Source organism: Vitis vinifera, chromosome 9 (assembly GCF_030704535.1).
Source record: "Vitis vinifera cultivar Pinot Noir 40024 chromosome 9, ASM3070453v1".
NCBI classification, from domain to species: Eukaryota; Viridiplantae; Streptophyta; class Magnoliopsida; order Vitales; family Vitaceae; genus Vitis; species Vitis vinifera.
The window spans coordinates 4,453,610-4,476,262 of NC_081813.1; the positions used below are offsets into that span (position 1 = coordinate 4,453,610).

At 33.4% G+C, this 22,653-nt stretch overlaps 1 protein-coding gene across 2 annotated transcripts; it reads left to right on the forward strand.

The window, feature by feature from the left end:
* Nucleotides 1-957: 957 nt before the first annotated feature.
* LOC100246448 (uncharacterized) lies at nt 958-10,510 on the forward strand. Of its 2 annotated transcripts, XM_010656394.3 has the most exons (6): nt 958-1,258; nt 2,215-3,368; nt 5,171-6,081; nt 7,564-7,620; nt 10,116-10,357; nt 10,481-10,510. In XM_010656394.3, the coding sequence occupies exons 2-6, from the start codon at nt 2,378-2,380 to the stop codon at nt 10,485-10,487; spliced, it is 2,208 nt and encodes a 735-aa protein (XP_010654696.1). In that variant the 5' UTR covers nt 958-1,258; nt 2,215-2,377; the 3' UTR covers nt 10,488-10,510. The 2 variants fall into 2 exon arrangements, with proteins under 2 accessions (XP_010654696.1, XP_019077771.1); XM_019222226.2 differs by lacking the exon at nt 7,564-7,620.
* The last annotated feature ends 12,143 nt before the right edge of the window (nt 10,511-22,653 follow it).

A 22,653-nucleotide genomic window follows, 5' to 3' on the forward strand; every position in this document is an offset into this window, starting at 1 on the left:
TTTGAAATGAGACTGCCCTTAATAACCCTTTGTATCAGCTTCAATAAATCCCCTTACTTAGAAAATAGAAACTTTATTTTCGTATTTATGATCCTGAGCAGGTCACATACTGGATTTGTAAAGCATATTTGTTGAACTTGTATCCTATCATTTTGAGTAGATGCTTTTTTTATTTATTATACCAGTCCGCCGACATGTACAGGTGACATTGAATTGACTGGTTGCTTATAAAAAGGATGGAATAAAATTCTATATATCATATGTATGTCTTGGCCTTCTCAACCTTATCGTTTTCAACGACAAACCGCCCAATTAATCAGAGGCTGGGTGGATGATTGTGTACTGCAGGGAAGCATCCCATAGAAACCCATTTGTTTATGATTTGTGAATCTTTCATTACAGCTGCTTAATTGTGTCATTAATAGAACCAAAAAAATCCTATTTCCAGTGCTTTCGTCAGTCTTGGAGACCACCGTTTATTCCAAATTGATTCCATCCGAGTCTTGGCTCACGCATGCTGTCACAATAAAAATTTTAGGCCAAAATGAAAATTTGAGTCTGAAAATTGGAATAAGTGAATCAGTGGCAGCTGGATCTAATCAAGTTGTTGTTTAACCTGAATTGATTCCCACCAAGCTGTAGCTGGCGGGGATGATTACGAGTTGCTGCATCTACACCGTCTCTTCATGCTGAAGACATCGAGTACGCACATCCAACGGTGGAAATTTGGTCAATATGGAAAAAGACAACAAAAAGTCAGCAATTTTGGGACAATGTGGTTGGGTCTGGTGATGTGTCCGTTCAACCAACCCACTAATCCAAAGTGGGCAGGGTAACTTTGAACGGCCAGGATCAAGTTGTGAGACCCACCGACATGGGCGAAGAGTCAACCTGACGCTCCAAAAACAAGGGAGCATATGTACTCATACACCGCCACTGTATCCTGTCACTCCCTTTTTCTTCACACGAGTCGGATCGCACGTGCCACCATTTTCAGACATTTCTCTGGCTCTTCCCTCTCCCCTCTCCCCTCTCCCCTCTCCCTCTCTCTCTATCGTTCTAAAACCTCTGGATCACGTCAGTCAGTAACTTTTCTCGTTCATTCTTCAACCTCTTAGTCTCTCTCTAAAACATTCTCTCTCTAGATCTCTTTTCCTCTATGTAGAAGCTTCTTTTTCTACTAAGATGTCTCTGGATCAGCTACTGTAGCTGAATCTGAACAGTCATTTTCACTGACACCTGATTTCAAGAAATTCTGGTAATTTTTAGGGTTTTGCATTCTGATTCTGCTCTTCATTGAATAAAAATGTGGAACGTTGCTTCATTTCTTGTAGATGCATGTTGTTTTTCGAAGATTTGAGTTGCTGAAAACTGACAAGTAGTGTTGGTAGCATTAGGCTCTGTTTGGCTGCTGAGAAAGTGCATGACAGGAAAAGAAATAGAAAATTTAAATTGAGGGAACAGAGATTTCATTCCTCTAAGCTTCCTACAACTCTTTCGGGTAGCTGAGTTGAGTTGAAGTTCTTGTTAATGAAACCTGTGCTTGAAACTTTTTATTGCTTTGTTCCATTGCCAACTGATAAGCAGTTTTTTTTATTTCAAGTTTGATTCAGTCTTAGAAAAGAAACCAAATTTTTTTGAGTCTTCACATTCAGTTAATTTTCCTTTTTCTTTTTTGAAAACAAAAACAACGTAACATTATATTCATTTTCGTTTCTTTTTCTCCTTTCTTAGAAACGCGTAGAAGACATTTGTTGTGCCTTTTTATTCGTAGACTATTGTTTGTTTAGCTTTGGATTCTGATGAAGCTATCTCATCTTTATCTGCGATTCGGTTTTGGATCATTCTACTGTGAGATTGATTACTGAGAGATTGTAAAAAAAGAAAAATTAAGCTGTCTAAGTTTTGAATGCAAAACATTTCATTATTTAGGAACTGTGGAAATAGTAGCTCCAATCAATATGTTCAGCTAAGTTAATTTAAACAAAAAGAAGGTAATTTTCTTTGGAAGCAAAAATGGTTGGAATCAATTTTATTTTATTTTATAATCTTCTTCTCCTCTTATTATTATTATTATTATTATTATTATTATTATTATTACTACTACTATTATTATTATTTTCAGCCATCAAAATGAAAGGTTGTGGTTCTTATTGACTCGGTCTTTTTTCTGTACAAAGGTGTTGAAAAATTGTGCTGTTTTGTTTTGTACAGAATCAAAACTTGAGGAGCTGTAGAAGAAAGTTATTTTGAAGTATTTCCATGATATAGGCTGAATCCACAATCTTTAAGCATTTCAATGCTGGTTTTGGTCTAGATATCATTCCAACAATCTGGATTTAGGTTCTTTTGGCAATGTAATATAGTTGAAGAACTAATGGAGGAAGGTAATGGTAGAGGGGATTTTCATGGAAATGTAGTTAGACAGTCATCGTTAAGGCCAGGTGGAAGCTTGAAGTCGACATTATCTGGTAGATCAACTCCTAGGAACTCTCCTTCATTTCGAAGATCGCATTCAAGTCGGACCCCAAGAAGAGAAGCTAGAAGTAGTGGGGTTGGTTCTCAGTGGTTTCGGAATAACAGGGTAGTGTTCTGGTTGATATTGATTACCCTCTGGGCTTATCTTGGATTTTATGTTCAGTCCAAGTGGGCTCATGGTGATAACAATGAAGACATTATTGGGTTTGGAGGTAAACCAAATAATGGAATTTCTGACTCTGAACTGAATCGGAAAGCACCTTTGATTGCCAATGACAAATTGTTGGCAGTTAAAAATGGTTCTGATAAAAATCCAGTTGGCAGTGGTAAAAAAGTTGATGTGGTTTTGGCCAAAAAGGGGAATAGTGTTCCATCTCGTCGCAGTGCATCATCGAAGAAGAGGAGTAAGAAATCAGAACGCAGTTTGCGTGGTAAAACACGTAAACAGAAGACTAAAACTGAGGTTGAAGTCACTGAAATGGACGAGCAGGAACAGGAAATTCCTAAGCTAAACACGTCCTATGGGTTGCTGGTTGGTCCTTTTGGCTCGACAGAGGATAGAATTCTGGAGTGGAGTCCGGAAAAGCGTTCTGGAACCTGTGACCGGAGGGGGGAACTGGCACGCCTTGTTTGGTCTAGAAAATTTGTGTTGATATTCCATGAACTTTCAATGACCGGGGCTCCGCTTTCAATGATGGAATTGGCAACAGAACTTTTGAGCTGTGGGGCCACAGTTTCTGCTGTTGTTCTTAGCAAGAAGGGTGGTTTGATGCCAGAGCTTGCTAGGAGAAGGATCAAAGTGCTTGAAGACAGAGCAGATCTGAGTTTCAAAACTGCCATGAAGGCAGATCTTGTGATTGCAGGATCGGCAGTCTGTGCATCGTGGATAGGTGAGAAACTTTTGCTACAGGTTATTAACAATGTTCATCAGAGTTGAAGGTGATCAGTTTTGTTAATATCAAAATTATATAGGAGTTTTTAACTGTGATATCTCCCTGTTGCATTAATGAACTGCTTAATTTGAATTAACAATTGCACTGTGCTTCATGTTTTGTTCAATGGCAACAAAAGCTCTAATATATGATTGCGAGAAGATATTTGGCTTAATTAAATCACAAGGTTGGTAGCTATTAGGCCACTCTCAGATTTTGAATGGTGTCACCTTTTTGAGGAATGGCTTGCAATGTGCTTGTCAGAATGCAATTTTCAGTGACCTAATTAAAACAAAGATTACATGTAACAATATTTCATGGTTTTGGATTTTAGAGTGATGATTTATATTGCACTTATGCATATAAAGTCACATGTTCAAGAAATTTATACAGAATTCAATCTCTGTTATTGTTATTACCTTTGTTTCGGATGGTGTTTTTACTAGGCAAGCATGCATTCCAATCTTTGCTAGGTACAGTATTATTTCTCTGAACCTACATCGTGATTCTACACAAAAATTGAAACTTGGTTATTGTAAAGAGTATCTACAGCTGTAAATGATTCTAGTTTTGCAGTATGGACCATTAGTCCAAGTCCTGAAATGCACAAACTACCTATGAATCTCCTTACATCCAGGTTATTTTTCTCTTCTTATTTGTTAATTAATCTAACATATAGAGAATATCTTATGCTTGCTTATTTAAAGTCCCACAAGTCTTTCAAACCCCTTAAAATCCATAAAACATATTGCCATATTTCATTCCCCCATTAGATATTCCCTTAATTATTGTTGAATTGTTTTTGTTTAAAGTGTTCTTTTAACAAACAAATTTTCTAATTAAAAGATGGTCAATAGTAATTTCAGTGATTTCTTAATCATTTAAACAATATAGGTGTTGATAGCCAATAGTGATGACAATATGGTAGCTTAGCTTGAAATAGGGTATCCTCCTTCTACCCACCTTGTCCTTGGTACAGGGCTGATGTGGCTTGCATCAATTCAGAGTACTGTTCCAACAATTGTGTGCATGAATTGGGGCTCTTATGACTTGTAGCTTTTATAGAATTGGCCTGCCTTGTTGTGATTGATGCTGATCAATATTGGTAATCATGCAAATGCATGCAATGAAGAAAATACAAGTAGTTTCATGCAAAGAGTAGGATTTATTTTATGTAGTCATCAGTGTAAAGGGAACATATATACCTGTTACATGAGTTATACACTTTAGGCCCTGTTTCAACATCCTACTTATGCTTGTTATTTATTCATATTCCCTAGCATTATTGTCATTTTTGGCCAGGCTACATCTGAAACTGTGGTAGGCATCTAGTATTATTTTCCAAATAGTCATTGACATGGTCATGTTCATAGTAATTAAAAATAATAACATGGTAATATGCTCATTCTTTTCATTTCTGGTGATTTCCTTATCAATGATGCCTTGAGAAGCATATGATGAAATTACATTGATACTTCCACATATTATGGATGAAGTAGGAGACATCTCTATTTTTCCGCCGGGGAATCTTTAGAATTACCACTGCTTAGCTTTCAATTCGCCTCTGACCATCAAATGAAATGTGAATAACCCGGTCATTGTTTAAATCATCAAAGATAATTATCTTAATTCCTATGGAGTTGAGTATAAGAACCTGTTTAAAGGCCACATCTCTGTCAATGTTTGAAAAAGCATTTGCGTCTTTTTTATATATTGCTGTAATATAAACTAATATTTGATAATTAATATTTTGGTTTCAGAACAATATATTGCACATTTTACGGCTGGGTCAAGTCAAATTGTGTGGTGGATCATGGAAAACAGGCGGGAGTATTTTGATCGGTCAAAGCTTGTCATTAATAGAGTGAAAATGCTGATTTTTCTTTCAGAATCACAATCTAAACAATGGCTTACTTGGTGCAAAGAAGAAAACATTAGGCTGATTTCTCAGCCTGCTGTGGTTCCGCTCTCTGTTAATGATGAACTAGCTTTTGTAGCTGGCATCACTTGTTCTCTAAATACTCCATCTTTCACCACTGAGAAAATGCAGGAGAAAAGGCGCTTATTACGAGATTCTATCAGAAAAGAGATGGGATTAACTGATACTGATATGCTTCTGTTGTCACTAAGCAGCATAAACCCTGGAAAGGGCCAATTTTTTCTTCTTGAATCAGTGCGTTCAATGATTGAACAAGAGCCTTCCCAGGATGATCCTGAACTGAAAGATTTGGTGAAAATAGGCCAAGACCAATCTAACTTTTCTGGCAAGCATTACTCAAGGGCTTTGCTTCAAAATGTCAACCATTTTAGTGTATCTTCAAGTGGTTTACGCCTTTCTAATGAGTCTTTTATCGAGTTGAATGGACCTAAAAGTAAGAATTTAATGTTACCCAGTCTCTTTCCGTCCATTAGTCACTCAGATGAAGTGAGCATTGGCAGTGGTTACAAAAGAAGAAAAGTGTTATCTGAAAATGAAGGAACACAAGAACAGGCTCTTAAAGTTCTTATAGGGTCTGTTGGATCTAAAAGCAATAAGGTCCCTTATGTCAAGGGACTTCTCAGATTTTTAACCCGTCATTCAAACTTGTCGAAGTCAGTGCTGTGGACTCCAGCAACCACACGAGTTGCTTCACTTTACTCTGCAGCGGATGTTTATGTTATAAACTCCCAGGTATGGCTTTTCATAGTCAATAGCTAATCAATGTAACGTGTTGCTAACTCTGGAGTTCTGAAATAATTTGTTAACATTACAAAATTCAAGTTTTAGAACCTTCAAATATTTTGGTTGAAAATGGTTACATAAAGTTATTTATATAATGATGAGCTGGATATTTTTTTAACTTGATTCCTCTTCTATATAATGGATACTTGGGCAATGTTTAGTTCCTAGACAAGATTAAGGAAAACAAGTATTAGGGAAAATGATTTTCTTATGTTCGATTTACTTTAAAATATACAAAAGAAAATCAAATATAATTAAAATTAGTTAAAAGCTTATACATTATCAAATTGTTTAACCATTATATAGAAGAGGAAAAATAGGTGAAATGAGTTTAAATGAGCTTGTAAACATATTTATTAGCTTTAAATCTATTTTTTTATTTTCTTTCACTTTTTATTTCTTTCCATTTTTCCTCTCTATTTTCTTTCCCTTGTAATTTCTCTCAAATTTTCCAACAAAACATAGAGGTGTTAATTTCCATCTTATGATACAAGTGAACTACATATGTATTATTGCTACTATTTCTCACTAGTTACACTTCATCTTTTCTCTTCAGTGGCTTCAAGCCTCATCCTTGAATGCTATTGGCATTGATTTTCCTCCCTCTCAAAGAACTTGAATGTATTGCTGATGGGTGCAAAGTACCCCTTTAGATTGTCAAACTTTGTGGCATATCTGTTTAAGATGTTGATGCCATGGTTGACAACCGAACAAAATGTTTTCCTCTCCGAATATGAAAATTTTGGAACCAAAAACTCGTGGCAGTTCAAATTGAAACAGAATAACCATGTTAGAAATAGGCTCTTCTCGGTTATACCAGTAGTAACCATCTAACCATATCTAGTTAAAACACTAATCCATGTTTTTGAATCCACTAAATCACTATGAAAATGAAATCATTCTATTTTGTTTTCCGTTGAATTCAAAGGCACAACCATGCAAAGCTATCGTGAGAATAGACTGATTAAAAGGAAATGAAACCATAATCACAGATGCTGGTTAAAACTTAAAATCACACATCTTGTAATTGTACTGTTGTTGCCTTATGTGCAACATCATTCACTAAATTTAAATTCTGTGGAAGTAAATAAATAAAGAAATAAATAAAATTGAACTCTTTTGAACTGTAGTTTAAGCACCAAGGAATTTATTTCATCCAACACCTGAAAAAGCCCAGGTGAAAATTTCCAATGGAATCTGTCTTTTCCCTAACTGTGAGAGGACCACTATGTAGTATCAATGAATAAAAAATAATAAATTTGGAATATTTTGGCCTATTTTTTCTGATCAAAAGTTCATTTTCACTTTAAATTTATTTATTTCATGATTCATGTTTATAGTTCAGTCTTGATTTTTTTTACCAGATATAGGTAAGTCTTGATCATCCTCACTTTATCAGAAAACATTCAGTGATAGTAAATTGCTGTGCAGGGAATGGGAGAGACTTTTGGGAGAGTGACAATTGAAGCAATGGCATTTGGTCTTCCGGTACAACAAGCAACTTGGTTTTGTTCTGTTTTGGTTTTGTTTGTTCATTTCATTCTGAATCTTTTATTAAAAGAAAGCTCAGCAAAAAAAGGGGCATAATCTCCACACACCAGGAGTATACATAGAGCACAAATGCACAAAAAAGGAAAAAAAAATAAAAACGGCAAAAGCAAAGTCAACAAACAAAAACAAAACATGCAAAAGAGAAATATCCTATGCTGCCTATATAATATCCAAACCCTCTATGAAATCCAAAAGGGAAAGGTTTGCCTCCCCAAGGTTCTTAGCGCAATCAAAGAAAGTCTTTAGGAAAAAATCATTTAATGCTTGATCTGAGTGTTCCTCTTCCCTGAATATTCTGCAATTGAGATCCTTCCCAATAGATCAGAACAAAGGGGAACCAACTTCCAAAATATTCTACTCCTTTTTTGCTATCTAGTCCCCTTTCAGCTTAGAAGTAGCATTCTGATTGACTCTGGGAGAACCTAATGTATGTCAAATAAAGCTAGAAGAAGGTCCCACAGCCTTTGCGCTTTGATTCAATGAACTAGAATATGACTAGCTGACTCCTTTACATTGCACAAACAGCACTTATTGATCATTTTCCATCCCCTTTATTCATTAAATGCTCAGAATCTTCTCCCAAGCAGCTTCCCACCTGAAGAAACAGACCCTTAAAGGGGCTTCAGAATTCCAAACCTGATTAACTGGAAGTTTCCCTGAAGTCTCAGAACTTAAGGAAAGAAAATACAACTTGACAGAGAATATTCCGCTCACCTCCTCTCAAACTGATCTGTCCTCCCTGGATCCCAGAGCAGCTGCAGTATAAATATGTTCCAGAAAACTTTCCATCTCGCTCTTTAGAAATCATGACAATTACTCCTAAAACAAAGTTCCAAAATCCTTCCCCATCCTCCTCCATCCCAAGCTCTCTCACAGCAGCATTTATATTGGAGACGAAACTAAGCACGAAGAAAAGTAATCTTTCAACATATGGTCACCACGCCACCTGTCAAACCAGAACTTGGTTTTTAGCCGGTTTTCAACTGAAATATTATTCCTTGACCAAAGCTCATCCCATCCACATCTAATAGCCTTCCAAAGACCCACACTCTAAGCCTCTGCTTTCTCTTTGGAACTGCAACCCTGTTTATTGTTAGAATTAGCTCCATAATGAATAGATATAGCATTGTTTTTCATTTCAGTTATCTTTCTACTCTGTTCAATGTTTCTTTTACATAAAAGGTACACCCATGTGTGCATGGTTGTCATATTTTAAACACTGTTGGAGGATGATTGGAAACATCGATTCTAGTTGTGCTAATGACATGATTACTTATAATAATATAACCATGTAACACAAACTGCCTCCTTCCATTAAACTGTCATTTCCAATCATAACCTTTAACACACTTCACATGTTCCCCAACTTCTACTTGCACAAGGAATACAGAGTATTTTGGGCGCACCATATGCCAGTAATAGTTAATAGCATGAATTTTTGCCTCCTGATCTGCTTTACTTCTCAGAAAAATGACATTTGCTCGAAATTAAGTCCAATGTTTCCTGTAGGAAATAAATATTCCTTGTCTACAAGATAGGAAATATTACAAAACATGTTCAGAAACAGCTCTACAAGATAGTCAATACAGTTTCAATTTGCATATCATCGCATTATACTCTCCACTCCTTTATCCTTTTGGAGTCCAGTGGTTGTTATTTGATTAGGCACATCAGTTGAGAAGGAAAACTGATTTTTGTTCGCTGCCAGCAGATTCTTTGCAAAACTAAATGTGAAGCTTGAAACCTTCAGTCTTCTAACTAAAAGGGGAATAAGCACCAAGTAAACAATATAGGAAAGACTGAGAGTAGATACACAAAATATAAAAATAACCAGTGTAAGTCTCTTAGGTTCTTTTCTTCAATCTTAAAGTATAACAAATTGAGTTTCCCGTACTTCACTCATAGAATATTGGAGCAAGCATGTACTTCATGATACAGTTGGATGTATGAGTGTGTGATAATGACCTTGGCTTGTTAAAAAATTTACTGCAATCATATTTCCAGTCAACTTATTGTATTTGGTCCAGTTACAGTTTGGGGAAATCCAACCTTTCTAATCTAAGTTAATCAATTAAAGAAATTAGAAATGCTAAGTAGGGGAGTAGTAGTTCCCACTATACTGTAAGAAGTCCATTTCTCATTCTATGCCTTATTTTAGAATTTTCTCTCTTTTACTTGATGGTATACTTCCATTCTCTACAAAGTCTTAGATTCCTAGTTAATCTTCATATTCTGTTTCCCATACAAGATCATGAGGTTCCAAAGCCTGTCTAAAGTTGAGATTGTCTAAGGAAGTCAACAGATGGCAAGGTGCTTGAGAATCCTCGCTTTGTATGAGTCAGTCTAAAATGGTCCAAGTATTTTGCCATTCTGCATAGATTCAGAAGCACAACAAACAAATGCCAACATTTTTTTTCCTTCTTCCATGGCAGGTGCTTGGAACAGATGCTGGAGGCACAAAAGAGGTTGTTGAACAAAATGTGACAGGTCTGCTTCATCCTGTGGGGCATCTAGGAACCCAAATCCTTTCCGAAAATATCAGGTTCTTGCTTAAAAACCCATCATCAAGGGAGCAAATGGGAAAGAGAGGAAGGAAAAAGGTGGAGAGAATGTACTTGAAGCGCCACATGTATAAGAGATTAGCTGAAGTTCTATACAAGTGCATGAGAATCAAGTAATATCTCCTACTAGACATTTTTCATTCTTTTATTTGTCAGGAATTTGTGAGGTTGCTGCGAGTATTTGTGTTACTCCGCCCAACTCATTCAATCAATTACCGAGTTCATCTCTTTTTCAGGAAATGACATGTTCTTTTTGTTGATGCAAAGCTTTTTGGGTCTATATTTTGTTGCTCAAGAATTAGCTCCTCAGACAGGTTCATTAGGTTGGGTGATTGTCACTACAGCAAAATCAACTGTTATCTAAAGAACTTGGGAGACTTATGTTCTGGGTCGAGAAAATTTTATTACACTAAACAAGATTAGTATCCTGGAAAAAAACTAGCTGGAATATCTGGACAGCAAGGGAATTACAAGTGTCTTCTTGTTAAGCTACTCAAAGGTAAAAATCAGATTAGTGTTTATCATACCCTTGGTTAGCATGAAAAAGAAATTGTAGGATTTTGCTATGGCACCGAAAATTCATTTTGTGTGTCATACTGGAAAGTGAGACCAAATCAAATGTGATCACATGATCGTATAAGTTTCATTTCTTTATACCTTCGCAATAGGCTCGATTTTTTGTACTTAGCTGTCATTTATTTATATTTTAAGTCCTATTTTGCTTTGGTACCTTAGTCCAATTTGTTTATGCCTAAGAACCATTATATTGATTTTTTTCTTCAATAGATGAGTCTAATGGTCCATGAGATGATGGTTTCTCTTCAAATTCCAAAAAAAGAAGCTCAATAGGATAAATTATGCTTACCTATATAAAGACAAGTGACAAGAGGCCCCCTGCATCTGGTCCTTGTATCTCCTTTCCCCCTTCACACAAATCCTTTCTGCCTCTCTATCCCCACACCACACATTCTTCATTACTCTCACCTAAATTTTCGGCTCACCACTGTGAAAATTAATTGTCTCTTTCTGATATCTTGGCACAGGACTCTGCCCAAGAACCTCACACATTGATACATGGACATAGCCTTTCTCCTCTTCATGCCTTTATATTATTAAAAATTGGAAATTAAAAGTTTCCAAAATCAATTAAAAATTGAATATAAGTAAATATATGTAATTGTGTATTATATTTTACTTATTTATATATATTAGTCTTTATTTAAGTGTGTGTTACTCAATGTTCATACTCTAATTGAATTTAACAATTTTAAAAATAATTTAGAACTCATAGTTCATAGGCAGCATAAACAACAATTATGAATTTATTTCATATGCAGATCATATATTACAATCCCATAAACACTCTTCCATGTGATCATGCAAATACATAATTCTTGGTGCACAGCCCTGAGCAGGAATCCACGCAACTAACAAACAAATCCAAACAACTATATTATAAGAAATCCACAACCCATAAAAAGAAAATAAAAAAATCCACAACCCATAAAAAAAACGAGAGAAAAAGATAGAGATATGATAAGGTAAGATCAAAGAAGCAATATAGAAGATGTAATATCCTACATTGGATAGAGAAAAAAGGTTTTTATGTTTATATGTACGAGTTTTTCTTAACTATATAAATGTATTTTAAAGTTGTGAGAGTCCATTAATCTAGAATAGATAATTAACTTATTGGGTTCAGAGCTAATAATTAGCTCATTGGATCCATGGCAGAGAATGAGCTCATTGGTCCAAGCCATGGATAAAAAGATAATGGGTTAAGAACGGATAATATTTATATGATTAAGAATGAAATTTTAAAGAAAAACACTTACCGATATCTTTTTTGGTGCTGATATGGGCGCATTGGTTCATAGCACAACCAAGCTTGCAATAAGCATGGGGATCAAGCAAAGCATTTGACATAGAAGATTGCAAAAGCTGCTGCAGACTGCCCTGCGAGCATCCCCAACACCAGGCCCACAATTAAAACTTAAAAGTGCCCTAACTCTTCTTGCCTCCATACTGACTTCTTATACAATATCTTCCAAGGGTAGGTTTATTTATATTGAGTTGGGATATATGGTCGAATCATGAGATGAATGAGCAGAGAATTAATGGTAATTATGAGAGTGAACCTTGTATGGAAAATGAACGAGGTTGATTCTTGTATTTCGCAATATGCTTCGTATGTTCTATACGAGACATGAATGTTTGCCTTCTCCTATTCTTCCAAAAGTACCCAAAAATACTCATTTAATTAATTGTTCCCCGGTGGTCACCAATTCGAGTCCCCTCAAGGCTACTGGAGGCTTACTTGGTCGTTAACTTCAGGGCCCCGTGGGATTAGTCGAGGTGTGCATAAGTTGGCCCGGACATCCATGGTTATAAAAAAAAAAAAAAAAACTAATTTAATTAAATACTACTTATGATAAATATAATACAAATATAGAGTTCTTAATGCATTAAAAGTGCGTTTGAGAGTAATTTTAGAAAATATTTTTAATGTTTTTAACATTTGAATGATAAAAATTTTTAAATATTAAAAATATTAAAAATGCTTCCTAAGATTACTACCAAACGAGTTCTAAGAGTTCATTTGACAATAATTCTAAGAAATGTTTTTAGGCTAAAAATCATTTTTGAAAAAACATTCGATGTTTGATAAAATTTAGGAAACACTATTAAAATTTTGAAAAATTACTTATAGTGTTGAAAAATCACTCATAGTATTTTAAAAAAAAAAATACTCCCAAACACACTCTAATTTTGCTTTAAAAGTCTTGTTTTGTCGAAAGATTTTATTTCCAATAATGAAGATTAAACTAAATGCATGTTATATTTAGAAATATATAAATAAAATCCTGATTATTAAATATTATGTAAAATATTTGTAAGAAGTGAAAATGAAATCTTTTGTCATAATGTGAAAATGTTAACAAAAACAAAGTAAATGTTGCAATTTTTTAATAGTTAGATTTATCACTTATTTTAATTGGGTTATCAGCCAACAAAAAATAAAATATGTCTATAATTAAAGGAATTAAAAATCATCAAAAGCCTAGAAAAATTATCTTTAAATTAAATCAAAAAGCCAAAATTTAGAGAAGGATGATGTTATATGTACCATTACTTTTATTATCTTCCCAATTATCACATTATGGACCCCGCATTTCGGCTTATGCGTTTCCCACTCAATGGCGAAACTCACTTTTTGTTTGAAAAATGATTTTATTGATTAGGAAAAATGATTTGGAGTCGCCACTTATTTTTGTTTTATTTTTAAAGGGCAAACAAAATAAGAAAAAAAACCCTAAGTGTGACTCCTTATTTTGGAAAAGGTGGTCTGTGAAAAATCGGATCGGGTTCGGGGGTCAGGTTACTTATCAGGAAGGTACGGTAAGAACTGTAGCACCCCTCTAAGTCCCTAAAGTGGGTCTCTATTAATAAAATGAAACTGACGCGGTGATCAACGAGAAAGTCAATGGATACTCACCTAAATCATGCATAATATGAGAATCAAAACACGCAATAAAGATTGACTAGAATGAGAGTGGATGCGTACCTCAGCCACGAGCCACAATGCACTATCAAGAAACGAGATTAGTGCACAATTAATGAATACAAAGTATAGCCCATGCATATCGGAGTGCAAAACGAAGCTCAAGCAAAATATATTAAGCACGACAATTGACAGTCAAAAGGGATCAAACATAGGACCCCCAACAAAGCCCAATTTATTGTTCATGAGCTAATCTCACAAATCCCGTGTTTTAGAATTATGAAGGAATCATTATTACTTATGTAAAATCAAGAAGGTCAGAAGATTATTTAGGAACTGAAATGAGATTAAAACTATTCGAGTGAAAACTGAATTCTTGGAGTTTATTTGAAAATTGGAGTATTTGGAATTAAATTTAAAAGATTAGAGCTCCGGTAATTAAATTGAAATTTGTTAAAGAAAATGAGAAATGGACTTTAGGAAATTGAACTGCGAGAACATAGACTTTTGTAAGTTGAATTTGTAATAATAATGATAATAAGATTTTGAAAGTTTGAATTGATAATAATAATAATAATAATAATAATAATAATAATAAGATTTTGAAAGTTTGAATTAATAATAATAATAAGATCAATAATAATAATAATAAGATTTGGAAAGTTGAATTAATAATAATAATGATAATAAGAATAATAATAATAAGATTTTGAAAGTGCTTTGGGTTCCATCCCCATCACAAGCCCAAGTCTATGAGCCCAAGTCCATTCATTAAAAGAGCTTTGGGCTCCATTCATTAAAAGAGCCTTGGGCTCCATCTCCAACAAGCCCATCCTAGGAGGCCCAAACAAACATTACCCATCCGGCCCAAACTAAAAGAAAAGGGCTTAAGGCCCACATGAACCTACTTAAGCCCACAAGTCAATGCCTTGGGAGCCAACCAACAAAACCCACTGCCTAAAATATCCACCCAAAGATCAAAAGATGGTTTCACTCTTTTTTTTTTTTTAAATTCCGGGTTAAAGATCGGTGGTGGCAGGTTGGCGGTGAAGATGGTAGAACAAAGCTCCAAATATAAGAACCTAAATAAACTCATATCATCCTCACCCTATATGTCCATCAATGAGCTTAGAAAAGAAGTTAAAAAAAAACAAGCATGGAGTGGAGAAAAGAAAGTATCCGGAGATGGAAGACAAAGAGAGAGGACGAGAGGTTGAAGAAAGGTCTATTTGGTGCCCGGTTTCCTCTCTTATCCCCAGATTTTTTTTCTTCCTTCAATGCATGTGCTGCCCAAAATCTCCTCCAATGCATGTGCTGCCCGGTTTTCTTCTTCTCCCATAGCTGCTGCCCGGTTTCCTTCTTCTCCCCTAGCTGCTGCCCATTTTCTCTCTTCAAGATTTTCTTTCCCAGATTTTTTTTTCCTACCCAAAAACCCCTCCTCCCTTGCTGCTGCCACTTCCCTTCTCTTATCGTTTTCTTTTCCCCCCTCCAATCTCCCAGCTGCTCCCGTCCTCTCCATCATTTCCAATCTCACCCACTCCCCTAAAAAAAAACAATATTTTCTTCATCCCTCCCCAGCCAACAAGGGGGTCTACACACATGTAAAAGTTTATTGACACTAAATTATCACATGTTATATTCATTATTTTCCTTTACAGATAATTATCTAAAGTATTTAAAGATTTATCCCAAAAGTTTAAGGGATGATTATGAAAAATGTTAGAAGAATATTAAATATTTATGTTTGGACTATGTAGGGAAAAAGGTAAGCATTAGAAGCATAGTTCAACATTCAAAGACAGCTCTCATAGAGCTTTAAAGGTCTTCAAGTTTCTTCAAAGTATAGATTTAGGCTTCTTTCAAGGAGTAAGATTCAAGATTCTTTGGAAAAATCATGAAGGATTCATTATTGTAAATTCAAGCTTTTCCTAAGATCATTAAGGCTTCTCCCATAATATCCTTAATTAGAATCTTCTAAGATTTCAAAACGTTTTCCATTTTCAAGATCTTATAGCTTCAAGTTAAGAATCAAGGTCCAAGTTGAGTAAAACTTAATTCAACGAATTAAGCTAAGTCATGAATGTCCAAATATAGTCTTAACCATTACTAGCCCAAACAGTCACCCTTATTATGTCGAGGTGTAAATTATCCATCATTTCTTCTATATATATACATGCAATAAAAATGTGAATTATTGATCATTTGTCGCTTTATACAACAAAAAAAAAATAGCAACTGGTACTATGATTAATGTGGCGAAATAGAGCAAAATCGCATAAGGATACAATGATGGCAATAAGAGACGTATGTCAAAGTTACAATTCACCGGGTCCACTAGTTTTGAAGAGAAGTATGATGAGAAGTTGAGCCACACCTTGACTATGAAGTTTAAAAGTGACAAGGTCATGGTTATAGTTTCTTGGCTTTGTATAAGTAGAGGACCATAAACACAATTGAGTGCCAAGGATATATACCACAATTTTTTTTTATTTGATATATTTTGAGAATATTGTTAATTTGTTTCCATGATTCCTGGTGATATTCATGATCTTGGTCATCTATTGTGTATTCATATTAAGGAATATAACTCTTTTACCTCAATATGGATATGCCAAGATCAAGTTATTCTTAATGCCATTGTTGGCCTACTCTCATACATTATTCCATTATATCCTTCGCAAAGATGTTCAAAGAGGTTTGGAAAATTTTGGTGTTAACCAAAATGTGGACCCACCATTTTGTCTTTTTACCACATGTAATACTAAATGTTCCTTCTGTACCCATTTCTTGCCTTATAATCATCCCTTGGTAGGCCATTGACACCCGTTCGACTTACTATTTCTTAGCTACCTTCAAGGACCCTTGGTCAAGGACTCATCTGAACCCACTTTGTAACCCTTGGCAACCCTAAGTTAGATATATAATTTTATTTTATTTTATTTTTCTTTTCAAGATAGCTCAATTAGACACATTTCTGATCGCCCTAGCCCACTTAGGCATACCTGACCCATCTAAGCACATCTGACCCATTTAGACATACTTCGACCCATCTAGGTACATCTAACTCATTTAGACACACTCTAGTCCATTTAGGCATACCTTGGCCCACCTAGGCACACCCAACCCATTTAGACGTCACGTACTTAACCCATCTAGGCATACCTTAATCCACTTAGACACACCTAACCCATTTAAGCATACCCTGACCTATCTAAGCATGCCCGACCCATCTAGGCACACCTTGCCCATTTAGGCACATTTGGCTTATTTAGACATACTCTTACCCATTTAGGCATACATAGGCCCACTTAGGCACACTCGGCCCATCTAGACACACCTGGCCCATTTAGGCACACCCTAACCCATCTAGGCATACCCTGACCCATTTAGAGACATTTTGACCCATTTTAGGCACATCTAGCCCATCTTAGACAAATCAAACCAACAATGACCCATCTAATGCGAAAAAGAAAGTACAAGAACAAACAAGATTTATAGTGGTTCACTCACAATGTGAGAACTATATCCACTTGCAACCATTGTAGATTTTCACTATGATGAAATCAAGATTACAAACAAGGATGAAAATATTGGGATATATCCATGATATCACATGTATTGGAGAAGATGCATATGATATATAAGTAAGATATATCGATTGACGAAAATATCAGATTTTATCGGGAAATATTAATGATATATTGATTATTTTCGATAAATCGGCAACATAACCAAAAAATCAGCCATAGATGGAAAAAATTGTTGAAATTTTGATGATATACTAGTAAAAAAATCAACGATATATCAATGATGTCTAATGCCCAAACTTTTAATTTTTGTCCAATGGGCCAATGTTGGATAAGCCTAACCAACCTATACATGATGACTTTTAAATGTTCTTTAATGGGCTAAAAGATGGATGAAACCCAACAACTTAGAGTGCGTTTGATTGTGATTTTATGAAGTATTTATAGTGTTTCTAATACTCGAAAGATAAAAATTTTCAAATGATAAAAAGACTAAAAACACTCTCTAAAATCACTACTAAACGTACTCTTAATAGATATAAATTATTAACTTTAGTACAATGGACAAAAGACAGACTTAGACCTAACTCGTCTATCTATTATGGCGAAGTGTTGTATAAGGTGGCACTTTAAATATAAGCTATAAAGCTTTGCAATTTCTCAAAGTTTCAATGGGGGATTGTGCCATTAAGCCAAACTTATTTTATGATATATATGTGCTTAAAATTGTTTATATATATATATATATATATATATATGTAATTATTATATGCATATTTTTATATATTTTATAAATTAATTAAAATAAAATTATTATAAATAAGTTAATTTTAATTGTCTTATAATCTATTTTGTATATTAACTAAATATAAGACAAATATAAAATCATAAATAAAATTATCAATATTTTTAAAATAAAAATATTTTGTGTCAAAATATCCACCAAGATTTCTCCAATATATCCGTGATTATCGATATTTTCATAATTGATTACAAGAGAATCACAAAATGCCTCACGCCTTGTAGGTTTTTCTTTCTGTATTTTTTTTATCTCTCTCAATACACTAATACATAACATAATTAGGATAATAAAATTACATATACAAAATCCTCCAAATACCCTAATTTAAAATACGTTTACATACAAAATTTTGTCCAAAAGGTTCCACTCTCTTCAACCCTTGGGGGAGGGGGTGGGGGTTTATTATCCCCTTCCAACCCCCTCATCGACTTTATTGGGAAGGCGTCCATGTGCTATTTCTACATAGGGTCAATCTGCGTCAGGGCAATCATCATCCAGATAATAGTTAGGCTCTATACACCTTAATAGATGTTGCCATGAAAGGCTTCCAAAATTGAGCCATAATTATTCAAGGATAAAATTATGTTAAGGAGAATAAGGGAAGATTATTATTATTTTATATATATATATTTTTTAAAAAACTTGCTTGTACAAGTTCTCATAAACATTCTCTCCAAAATAATTAAAAAAAAAAAAGAGACAAAAATTCTCTCCTTTCTTTTAATGTCAAATTTACCCTACATAAAATATCTTCCATTTTTTTAGTAATGGAATTTCGTATTTTGAAAACTCCTCATAAGTTCTTTAACAACAAAGAAGAGGAAGTAAATTCCAACATCCATAATAGAAAAAGAAACAATTTTGGCAATCTCTATTGAAGAGGATATTATAAATTATAAATACTCCTTGTAATGATTTTTGAATATATTGTTGAGATATTATTTGATTGATTATCTAGATTGAAAAATGAATATGAAAAAATTGTAAAAGTTTGATTTTTGTTTGTATAAAAATGAAGAATATTGTTCAAAAAATGAGATTGTGAGTGAAAATATAGGTATATTTGTCGTGAAAACTTGAGGATGTTTTTGATTTAAAGGTTGTTAGGGATGAAAGTTTCATAGGTTTATCATAGTTGAAGGTTTAGAGAAGAACGAAGATGGGGAAAGGTTGAACTTTTGACTTGCCTTTCACAAACCATCTTCCTATATATATATATATATAGTTGAAGGTTTAGAGAAGAACGAAGATGGGGAAAGGTTGAACTTTTGACTTGCCTTTCACAAACCATCTTCCTATATATATATATATATATATATATATATATGAATATATAAATTTTATAATATTTTTAATGATTTTTTAAATTATTTTTACAAATAATTTTTTCTTTAATGCGGGGATAAGTTTACTCAGGCCTTGACCTTTCTATTTCTTTAAATTTATCATTTTTACTTTATAAAATTTTAATTTCAATATAAAAGTATTTAAAGTATGAAATTTCATACACAAAAGAATATATACATTTTATTAAGGATAATTTTGGTATTTTAAAAAAATGAGAGAGTTTTTTTCTTTTTCTTTTTAAAATATAACTTTCAAACTCTCCTAAACATAATTTTTCATTATATAATTTGGGAGACTCAAATTAAATATTACCTAAAGTAATAATTTATTGGAGGTAATTAACGGAGGTGAGCATGCTTCCAAGCTTTGAAAATGCTGAACGATTCAAGTGGGAATGACAATAGTGCGGGTATGAAACAGAGCACCCTCATCTAAACCTCACCCTTTAATTTATAATATTTTTGATCCACGACCCATTTAAAAAAATTAAAAAGGGCGAGGTGATTGAAAGCAAAATTATTCATTAACTAGGAGTTGATCTAAACTTTTAATTGTGATTGAAAAGAAATTTGATCAAGGAGTCGAAACTATAAGCAGAGTCGATCTTATTCAACATTGCATTATAATTTAGTACCCCTCACAGATCGCTCCAAATATCATTGAAAAGTACTTTCATTTTCCTTCAGTGGAGGCTTCTTTTTCTTTGCTGGTTAATATTCATAGCTTCAGTGGTTGATGAAATTTCGTTACTTTACATTGTTCACTCTTGTCCCTCCTGCTCTAATCACAAACAAATGCCCCAATAAATAAGAATGATTTGTTCAAGGAATTTGAAGATACTTGAACAATAAAAGAAAAGAATAGGAGAGAAAGGAAAAGAAATTCGCAAAGCAAACACTTGGTAGTTTCCACTTCAATTAACCGATCTTTGAAACTGAAAGGTAATTCTTGGTAGAATAAAAGAAGACATGCAACATCTTAAGAAGATTCATCTTATGGAACATACCATGCTACAATAGGAAACTGAGACTAAACAGAAATTTTTGGTAGTATAGATATCGCATGCCAAAAAGAATGTCTTGTAGCTTTGACTGCTTCAAAAATCTTGTATGTATAGCCCACAAACCTTTCGAGATCATACTTGTTTCTTTAGGCCTGTTTGAACATACAGCTCTCGTAGAAGATCTTACAACTTTAGGAGTTCAAAGTGTCCATGAAATGATAAGAAAAGAAAGGTATAGTCAAGTTCATGAAAAATAAAGAGGTGACTTATTAAATTTCACGAGTCTTGGACATCTAAAACACTTTAATTGTGTTTGGTTGAGTTTCCATTTATGGGGCAATTCCCATCAAGTCTGATGATTGACCACCGATGACTCGAAACATTGAATGTGCCGCATGTAATTGATGTTGCATTATTGAGGGTGATTATATTATAAATAGACATAATAATAGGATGAGTTCAAGATAGATTATTGCCCAATTCTGATGTCTCATTTATATTAATCTATTATCATCCTTATCCTAACAAATTTTTTTAAATGAGGTAGGATGAACATGAGAATTTCTCGTACCGACCTTATACCATTTATTTATTTTTTTAACAATTAAAAATAAATATATTTTATAAATAAATAAATATTATAAATTTTATAACTTATTTTATTTAAAATAGATTTTTTAAATTATTTTATTTGTTAAAAAGAACAAAATGGAAAAACCATAAGTTAAATTATTTTTAAATTTAATTATATGGGTTAGAAAGTGGTGGGTTAAGAACTTAGGACAAGGCATATCTTGAGCTTGCCCTCACCAACCCTAGTTTTTTTTTTAAATATTGAACTTGTATCTAACCTATTTATCTTCATTCAAATCTATCTTATTAAAGGTGAGTATCTGAAAAAACTTATCCCATTGTCATGTTAATCATAAATGATTTTAATTTAAATTTAGACACCAACAAATATTTAAATTAAATTAAAAATGCTTATGCAAACAAGGGCTTTTTAGTTGTAGGAAAATTGTGTAGCTCCCTTAACAGTCTAGATCCACTTCTTGCCACTCGAGGAACAATTTAAATTTATTCACAAATACAATTATTCAAAAAGGCATCATGTTGAGCACAAGCAAAATAACTAAAAATGTTAATAGGAATGGATGGAAGCAGAGTGCCTTTGGTGAGGTGGATCACTAGCAAGCTCCATGATAAGCTCCATTAACTACCAAGGATTGCTTCACAACCTCTTTGTATATTATTAAGTCGAAAGCAAAATTATTAAAGTTGTATAAATAGGTGGCAATTTTGATTAGACAGAATAACACCATTCGAAAATTATATGAATTTTAGCAAGTTCAAATAAGGTGTTATCATATCCGTATAATAATTATGTCAACTCATTTACTAAATGGACTGTGTTGGAACTTGATCACTCGACTTATCTAACTCACTTAACTTGTTTAAATTCATGTATAAGATGTATTTGGATTGCCTAATTATAGTTCCCATTAGAGAATGAACTACTATCAATTTCATGGGATGAAATTATAATTAGTCGATATTACTTGAAAGTGAAATCTCTTATTAAAAAATATCCAATTAAATTCAAAAAGCTAAATTATTAAGTAGAAAGTTAAAAGAACCATTGAGCATGGTTTAAAATTCGAATATAATGTATTTATTATTGTAATTTGAGCCCAATATTGATTATTTATTATTAAAAATATAATTTTATATATAATTTTTATATTTAAGATAATTTAGCACATTTGAACAATGTTTTGAGAATAAGATTGGATCATCTAATTTGACTAATTGGATAGCAAATCGAACTAATCCAATCTTATTTTTCATATTTATCCACCTTCAATTCTAAGATAAACATGAACAAAAGTCTTCATACTATTATAACAATATAACAAAATAATGAGTATAATATTAAATCTAAAATAAAAACTTTAGACAAATTGGTATAAAATCAAGTATGATAATCATAAACCAACCCCCGTAGAAAAAGACTTAAATATATAAAAGACTACTAAATAAATGAGAAATGATGTAATAAGATATATATTAATTTTTTTTTTTTAATATTTTAATTATTTTTATAATTTTAACTTGTTATATTATTTTAAATTTGAACAATATATGAACTAGATATCCATGTTGTCATGCCGATATCATGTTTCAATCACTTGAATCATCGATTCAATCAAGAAACTGTAATGCAATAA